This window comes from Nicotiana attenuata, unplaced genomic scaffold, assembly GCF_001879085.1.
Source record: "Nicotiana attenuata strain UT unplaced genomic scaffold, NIATTr2, whole genome shotgun sequence".
Taxonomy (NCBI): domain Eukaryota; kingdom Viridiplantae; phylum Streptophyta; class Magnoliopsida; order Solanales; family Solanaceae; genus Nicotiana; species Nicotiana attenuata.
In genome coordinates, this window is record NW_017670658.1 from 419,740 (window position 1) to 428,777 (window position 9,038).

At 37.6% G+C, this 9,038-nt stretch overlaps 2 protein-coding genes across 2 annotated transcripts in view; one reads left to right on the plus strand and one right to left on the minus strand.

Moving 5' to 3' along the window:
- The first annotated feature begins 4,453 nt into the window (after positions 1–4,453).
- Positions 4,454–9,038, plus strand: part of LOC109241972 (cytochrome P450 94A2-like) — a 7,709-nt gene continuing 3,124 nt past the window's right edge. Inside the window, exon 1 of the mRNA XM_019408795.1 lies at positions 4,454–4,746. The gene's annotated coding sequence lies outside the window, so the exon portion shown is untranslated. The remainder of the gene's footprint in view (positions 4,747–9,038) is intronic.
- On the minus strand, positions 5,702–7,916 carry LOC109241971 (zeatin O-glucosyltransferase-like). The gene has a single exon (XM_019408794.1). It carries the CDS (start codon positions 7,400–7,402, stop codon positions 5,954–5,956), a length of 1,449 nt encoding a protein of 482 aa, XP_019264339.1. The 5' UTR covers positions 7,403–7,916; the 3' UTR covers positions 5,702–5,953.

Here is a 9,038-nt window from a genome sequence, read left to right on the forward strand (position 1 = left end):
TATATATTCCATGCACGACTTAACATAGCATACCTTACCTTATACAGATAGCCCCCTTGCTTTCCGGTGACATAACTTTGTGTCGTCAGAAAGTTGGTAAAAATATAATAATATAATTGAGCATAATTTTCAAGAATATATAAAGTATATTATAAAAATACCTTTATTTAAATAATTATTTTTATATTACGCGCATGGAATATATATTTTACAACCTTTATTCTCTTTGATTTTGAATTGTGTAAATAATTTTTGAATTTTTGTTGTTAATACTAAAAAGTTTGAAAAAAATAACAAGAATATAATTGTTTATAATTTAGAGGGTAAAATAGGTATTTGGCAATCCAAAATTTGGAAAATCTAGTTGAGTGACCTTCTGAGTGCAATAGGCATAGTTCAGTGACTTTGTTGTTACAAACGAAAGAAAAGTGACTTTAGGAGATAATTTGAGATAGTTGGGTGAACCATTTGAGTAATTGACTCAGCTTAAGTTGGTGTTTCAAAATTTTGCAAATATTATGTCACGACCCATCTTCCATATAGGTCATGATGGCGCCTAACACCGTTGTCAGGCCAGCCGATGCGGAATGTGATTAAGTTCTCATTTTACTTTAGCCAAAGACAGTTATACTAGATTTTCGAATTTAAAGATAAGACCAGTAAGGATCATAAAGTGCTAAAATAGCGATACAACCCCAAAATAAATGTCTACTACTGTGTGTGCCAGAACCTGGTGTCACAAGCTACGGGCGACTAGTAGAATATACACAAAAGAATAATACAATATCCTACTATCTGAATCAGGATAGACAGAAACAAAAAGTACAAGAAAGGACTTCTTCGGCTGCGGATCGGCATGAAAGAGAAGCAGCTCATCGTAGAAGTCCCCAAGCGTGCTCACTGATGCGCACCAGGATGATGTCCAGATCCACCTGCCTCAAATCCTGTACATTTAAGTACAGAAGCGTAGTATGAGTACATAAACCACATGTACTCAGTAAGTATTCCGTCTAATCTCGAAGAAGTAGAGACGAGAGGTTGACTTGATACTTACTAAGGTCAAGATAATATAATAATAAAGTGAGATATACAGCATGAAGAATTTCCAATAACACAAGTTTAAGAGAAGAGTCATATTCATGTTCTTGACATAATTAAACTACCAGTCTTCCCTTTTTCGTATTAAACAAGTGATCATGTCATATCTAAACGTAAGCATATAAATCATACACAATCATGCCGAGGTCGACGGCCCGCTCCAACAGAAAATAAATTGTGCACTGCCGAGGGTCGAGCGGCACGAACCATAGATGCATCTATTATCACCGAGGCGATCGGCCCGATCCACAATCATCAAGAAAATATCAAGAAAAGCACATATGGCTCAATTATATACAAGGAAATTCCTACCAAGGCTCAACAACTCTTACGTTCACCTTTCATTTCTACCAAGTCTCTAGCAAATCAAAATGATCATATTGGCAATTTAAAATAAGAGATATTCCCCAATTAGACATGACGTGGGTCCTAAACTACCCGAACAATTATCATATAGTAGCTACGCACGGACTCTCGTCACCTAGTACGTATGTAGCCCCCGCATTTAGCAACAATTACTCATTTAAAATTCTATGGGGACAATTCCCTCTTACAAGGTTAGAAAGGAGACTCACCTCGCTCCAAAGTGCACTTCCAATGTCCAAGAACGAGCCCAAGTCCTTAATTCGAAGCCGAACAATCCCAAACTAATCAAACGAAGTAAGAACTAGTAAATAAAGGCTTACAAGGTCGAACTCTAACTATTTAGGCAATTTTCTAACCATTAACACAAGTTTCCTAAATTCTGACCCCGGGCCCACGTGCCCGGATTCCGAGATTTTTCGAAGGAAGTTGTTCTCTATCACCTAAGGATCACAAATATATGATTTCTAGTTCATTACATGGCAATTTTTTTATGATAAATTCTTAGTTTTATTAAAACCCTAGGTCTAGCTAAAATTCTTGGTTTTTACTAAATTTTTGGTGTTTAATCTACCTAATATACATGTATTTAAGCTAAGGATGAAGGGAAATTACTTACATTACCAAGTTATGTGGAAACCCTCTCTTGGAAGAACCCAAATCGCCTAAGTGTAGAGTGAAAAATGAGAGAAATGAGTTTGAGTTCGTATTAAATGAACCTTTCTGCCCCCAGTTATTTTCGCATCTGCGGAAGTATTTCCGCTTCTGCTGAATCCGCTTCTGCGGCTTTTGGGATTTGGGGCTCGACCGCTTCTGCGGTCTGGGGGCCGCATAGGCGGAACCGCTTCTGCGGTCCCTGGGCCTCTTTTGCGATTTCCCCTGGCCTGCCCCTTCTCCGCTTCTGCGATCTAATGACCGCATATGCGGTCCCGCTTCTGCGGTCCAAGAACCGCAGATGCGGTTATGACAGAAGCAGCAAGCTTCAGTCATTTTCCAATTTCTAACTTCACTCGAGCCTCGCTCGTTTGACGCTCGGGGCTCCCGTGCCCCGCCCGAACATACCGACAAGTCTGAAATCACGAGGCGGACCTACTCGAACCCTCGAAACACTCAAAACAACGCTAAATCGAGGAATCAACCCCAAAACCAAATGAATCAAATCATTGAACTTCAAGTTCTTAATTCTCCTCCAACGGGTCAAAATGCCCTTAAACTACTCGGATTGACACCAAATTTTACGGGTAGGTCTTAACTGATATTTCGGACTTGTACCAAGTTTCGGAATCGAAATCCGAACCCGATACCTAGGAAAACAATGATTTCTTAGTTTATTTAAACCTTTGAAACTTTAACTTAACAATTTCACATAAAAATTCATTACTCGGGCTAGGGACCTCGGAATTCGATTCCGGGCATATGCCCAGGTCCCATATTTTCCCATGGACCCTCAGAAATTGTCAAATCACGATTCCGGGTCCGTTTCCCCAAAATGTTGACCGAAGTCAAACTTGGCCTTTTAAAGAAACTTAAAGAAGCAACTAGGCTTATTCTTGCTCAAAACTCTTCTAAATTCCGAACCACCCGTCCCCGCAAGTCATAAATTAGCTAAAGCAAGCGCGGGAAGTCTCATTTAAGGGAACGGGGTTCAAAAATGCAAAACGACTGATCGGGTCGTTACAAAAACCTAAATCAATTCTTAAACCCAAATTATCCTACCCAAATAATTAAACTCTAATTAATAATTTACACAATTAGTTTAAAACCAAATTAAAGGAAAACTAACAAAATTCAATGCTAAAAATTAGACAATGCAAAATAAATTATTTTTTGTGATTTTTTTATTTTTGTAAAACCCTAATTACTAATTAATCTAAAATATGTAAAATTAAGTCCTAAATGCAAATGCAATATATATTTTTGTATTTTTCATTAATTAAAATGCACAAACAAAATGCAAACAATTAACAGAAAATATCACAAAAATCCGCAAAATTGCAAACACTGAAAGAAATTATTTTGTTTTGAATTTCTGGGAGTAATTCGTATAGGGCCAAAATCACGTGCTCACATTCGTGACGTAATCCTAACTCGTGGACAGCATAACTCCAGCAAATCACCCGGAAAAATCGAAGCATTTGAAATGTGCGGCCCACGGAGGGCCACGCTGCCTGTTCGCCGCAACCACCATGACCAGCGTAGCTCGCTCGATAAGCTCGACCACAAACAACATGAGCCGCTCATCGAACCCGCCCGCGAAGCCGGCCTCAATAAGCAGAGGGACTAACTGTATGGGTCAAAATCTATCTTTAGAATATTTAAGCCAATATAATACTAGGGGAAACGTTCCCAGGTCGTTGTTCGTCGAAATGATCTAAGGAGCGGCAAATTCTGTGGTATAAGAGTTAGCACGGGCTGAAGTCGAGGAGTCAACAAGGACCAAGGCCGAGGTCGAGTACTTTTGACAAATTTATAACGACTAGTTTTAAGATAGGACATTAAAGAGAATATTTTAGTGGATATTATCTGCACTTGTACTGTTAGGGTTTTTAGGAATATGTTCCCTATAAATAAAAAGAGACACAATTATAGGGGACATGTGATATTTATTTGTAAAAATACATTTTAACTTTAGAGAGAGAAAATCAGATTTCATTGCAAGCATACATACATCACCTTTTCACTAAAATTCTTGTCTACAATTTTTCACTAGATCCGAAAATAACTCAGATATTTAAAGGATTGTCTATCACTCATCATTATCAGAAAAAACATTCGCTGATTCCATCCTTTCTTGGGTGACTCATTCATTCTATTTACTTAAATGTCATTTATTATTATTCATCAATATTTAATGCTACATTATTGTCTTTGATTTCTGTAGTATTGATTATATGCTGTCTCGGCTACAATAATATACCTACCTACGTAGTATATATTGCGCTTTTAGAACTCCATCTTTGGGACATTATTGTTAGCTAAGATTAACCCTCATTTATTTAAATTTAATTAGTTGAACCAAAATTTATATTTTTTGGTCAAACAATAGAAAATCCAAGAATCAAAATTTCGAACAACTTATGATGAACTGATCGATTTATAGTAACTACCACGTGTGACATGGAGCATTTAGCTACCCGAAAAGAAAAGGAACAGAAATACTCAGTGATCTTCTATTCAACTTTCTGTGCAACTGAATAAACTTGCTTTTAATTCGTTGCTGTCAATTCCAGTTTATAGTGATTGTGATTTTCTGTTTCTAAGGCTCATTGTTGCACCGGATCGGAGGTAAGCAGACTCATCTCTTTTCTGTTTCTAGGGCTTCTTTTCAAGCGGAGCTAATTCGTAATGTTTGATTAAGAATGAGGAAGGGTTTATCTATTCAGTTACCTGGATCCATACATTCAGCATAGCTTGTGTTTACAGCAAATGAAATTTGAATTTTTTCTTTAAATCCATGTTTTAAGTAATTTATCCTATCATATATAAGCAAATTGGATAAAATAAGCCCTCGAGTGTTTGGTTGTGGTTAGATCTTTAACTGACAATTCTGAGCCGTGAAAAATAGTGCTTTAGTCATGCTGTGATTCTTTTGATGATTTCATAGATATTGAACTATATTTGTGTTGTTGATGACTATCTGTAATAAGTTTTCTCTGTTTCATTAACTTTGTCAGAGGGTGCCACATTGATTCTTATAAGAATTTTATGATTAAACTGTAATTTCTTGATAAAAATTTGATTACACTGGAATTTAACCCTTTGTCTTGTGATTTGGTTTATACTTTGATGATGAAGCTTAAGTGGTTGATTCAGATAGAGAAGGTCAAAAGTTCAAGCCTCTTCCTGACATTCTCTCTCCTTGTTCCGCTGTTTGTCACTTCCAAGTTAAGAGTCCTTGTGTACTTGATCAATAAGTTAGAGTCCTTGTGTAGTTGTATTTAAGTTTGTTGGTGAAGAGTTAACAACTGATTGCTCATGCTGGCTGCAGTGTGCCGGCTGGCATTAGGAGTTAATTGCATTAAGAGGATGACGCGAGGGTGTAGTGCACTCTCCTGCATTGTGCTGGCTGGCAATGCCCATGTAGATTCCATTTCTAGTTCAGTGTAGAAAAATGAATCCAACAGAATTGGAATTTAAACTAGGCCCTTGCTACCACTTTATTGAAAATGGAAGAAAAGAATAACACAATTCAAACGAGAAAAATTGTAAGGCACGGGGATAAAAAGGGAGACCAGCACTTAAAGCACAGAAATTACACTATGAATAACTGTACTCTTGCAAAACAACCCAGCAGACTCACATTTATATACTACTACATCAACCCTTAAACTCCTAATTACATGAACCATAAGTAATGAACATTCTAGTATGACTCAAAAGACACATCTCGAATAATGCAGAAATGCAAATTTTTTCCTTGTATAAGTAAAGGATTGATTAAAAAGGGTTTGTTAAAAGAGGTTGACTCTTGAAAAATAAAGAAATACAGTAACTATTTTGTGATGTGAGCAATAAAGGAGATCAACTCCAAGCGAGTGAGACCCTCCTCGTCCACGACGGACTGCCTAACTCTGTTGGCTAATTCTGCGGCCCTCCGCCTCATCTCATTTCCTTCTTCAGAAGCCATGAGTGTTTTTACAACTTTTTCAATGGTTGCAGACGTAACCAAATCATGTTGACGGAATTCTCCAACTTTAATACCAATTTTCAGCACATCAGTAATTAGAAAGGCATTACATGGCTGATCTGAGTGCATTGGCCAAGCTGCTATTGGAACTCCCATATTGATGCTTTCTGTGCATGAATTCCATCCGCAATGGCTTAGAAATCCACCTATTGACAAGTGCCCCAGAATCTCCAATTGGGGTGCCCAGTCTCTAACCACAATTCCTCTTGTTTTCACCATCTCTTCATACCCTTTTGGCAGGTAAACTCTCCGTTCGTCTTTGCTTGTTGAATCACTCTCATTATCTTTATCTGCAGCTCTCAGTACCCAAATGAACTTATGTTGGCTCTGCTCCAACCCAATAGCGAGCTCTTTGATTTGTTCTTCTGACAATGAAACTGATGTTCCAAATGAAACCAATATGACAGAGTTAGGGGCTTGCTTGTCAAGCCATTCCAGGCACTTATGACGATCAACATTGGAGGAGTTTCTTTCGGGAATTACCACTGGATTTAATGGACCAAGAGCCCATTGAAATTTCTCAGGGAAAAGCAACTTAACTAACTCAAAGAATTCACCTTCCACGTCCTTGCATGTATCATAGATATGTCCGGACAAGAGGTTCTGGCAACTTGCAATCTGCTTTCCTATAAAGCTCACGAAATCTGGGGAAAAACAATTGTCAGGGATTGAAAGGTCAAGCTTAAGCAGTTGAGAATCAGTTGGGACGAGTTGAGGAAGATTCTTGCCGGCTGTATGGACAAAAGTAGTAAAAGAAGAAGTGCTGTGGAAAACATAAGCCTCAGTATTGGATATAGATCGTATATCCTGAACAGCTGAAGCTGTTAGTGCGTCATGCACAACTATCAGTCTTCTAGCTTTGCGTGAGAGTTCATGTAGAATTACGCTTACAGGCTCATACAACCCTAGAGATGCATGGATTTGGTTTGTAACAATTTCTGAACGTGATTCAGCTGAAGCAGCAGCAGCAGTTGTAGTAGTAGGCATTTGCTTGGAATTTGGAGAAACATGAAATTTAGGTGCTGGGAATTCATGGAAATGGATATAGTTGGAAGTAGTAATACTATTCCAGCCATGAACCCTATGCTTGGCTTGACGAATGTGATTTTCATACCCAAGAAAATGGACAGGAATATCATAGGAGGAGATGAGGCGAGATAAGTGGAGGAGTTGATTTAGATGCCCTTGTGCTGGAAAGGGCACCATGACAACAAGCACATCGTTTATAAGAGTATTGTTAGGCATTTGATTCATTCAGTAAATCACCTTTCTGTTTATGCTATCTTTTGTGGGTTCAAGCTTCTTATAGCCTCTGCTCTTCAGCAATACTACATATATATATACATGTGTGTTTTTGCATATCTATGCGTTTTACTTGTTCTTTGGTGAAGTTTCGGGGAATCCACATCTTTTCTTTCAAAATTATTCTTTCTAGTCTATCAAAATTTAATTATATTGACAATCATATTTCCTTCTGAATTTCCTCGTTATTTCTTCCCTGAGGAACTTAGTTGGTTCTTTTTTAATAAGAAAGGGCAAATAGCTCTATTGATGACTTCTTTTCTAATGGGATTGAGATCTTTAAATTCTTGCCAGGAGGATTTGAGATCTTAAATGCATTTGTTTTACGCAATGATCAGATCCATTATGTATCAAATTATTGTTATTTATTGTGGAGTGCGGTGCATGACCTTACTAACTGTCCAGCTGCTATAAAGTTTCATTTCATGTTTTTAACTTTTGGCGGCAAATAAGACCTTCTGAATAGATGCCAACACTTTATATGTCTTTCCTTTTAATGCAAAATATTTAATTTGCTGTTGCAAAAATTTGAGACGTCTTTTAGGCTAGAGATGTAACGACACAAAGTTCTCGGGGTGATGATCGTAGTTGACGAGCTCACATGTCAAGAGAACACCATCTAACTAATTTCATCCCCCACTTAGTCAATATGTCATATACACACACAAAGGTCTTTGAATTGTGATGATGTAAATCCTAGATTAACAAGAGGTTTGTGATGTTTGTGCTGGATACAATGGAACTGATGGAATAACTATCGAGAAAAATGTGCAGCTTGTTGCTCCATTCCAAATTTAAGTATGAGATAAATTTATTCCATGTTTGGTTGGGACAAAATCGTGGTTTAACTGATAGTTATCCCGGAATTGTAGTATTTGTTTTATCCCATTGAGAGGGTGGGATAGCTAATCCCAGGATACTAATCCTGGATAATTAATCATGGGATAACTTGTTTCTCAACCAAATGACCCCTAAAAGTAAAATGAGAAGGTTAATTTAAGTCATTTTGTTTTGAAACATAGAAATAATGGCACATAAATTGGAGTGAAAGGAATAGTATATAGCTGACCAGGTCAATGTCTGACATTCCCATATCCATTATCACAATCAAATCTCCCAATCTTTTCAAAGTAGTTTGCTTCTGTTGTGAATCATGCGTTGCACTATGCATTGATTGATTAACGACACAAAGTTCTCAGGTGATGATTGTAGTTGACGAGCTCACCCGTCAAGAGAACACCATCTGACTAATTTCATCCCCCACTCAGGGCGTGTTTGGTACGAAGGAAAATGTTTTTCAATTTTCCCATGTTTGGTTGGCTTAAATGTTTTGGAAAACATTTTCCTTATTAACTTATTTTCCTCCAATTGGAGGAAAATATTTTCCTTATCAAGAGAAAGAAAAACATTTTCCAAAACTCTTCTCAACCTTCCCTACCCTCACCAACCCACCACACCCCCTCACTCCAAAAAAGGTTTTTTTTTTTTTTTTTTTTTTTTTTTTTTTTTTTTTTTCAAATTTCAGTTTTTACGTTACCACTCACCCTACTACCCCTTCACCCCACCCCACCCTACCCACACCCCCACC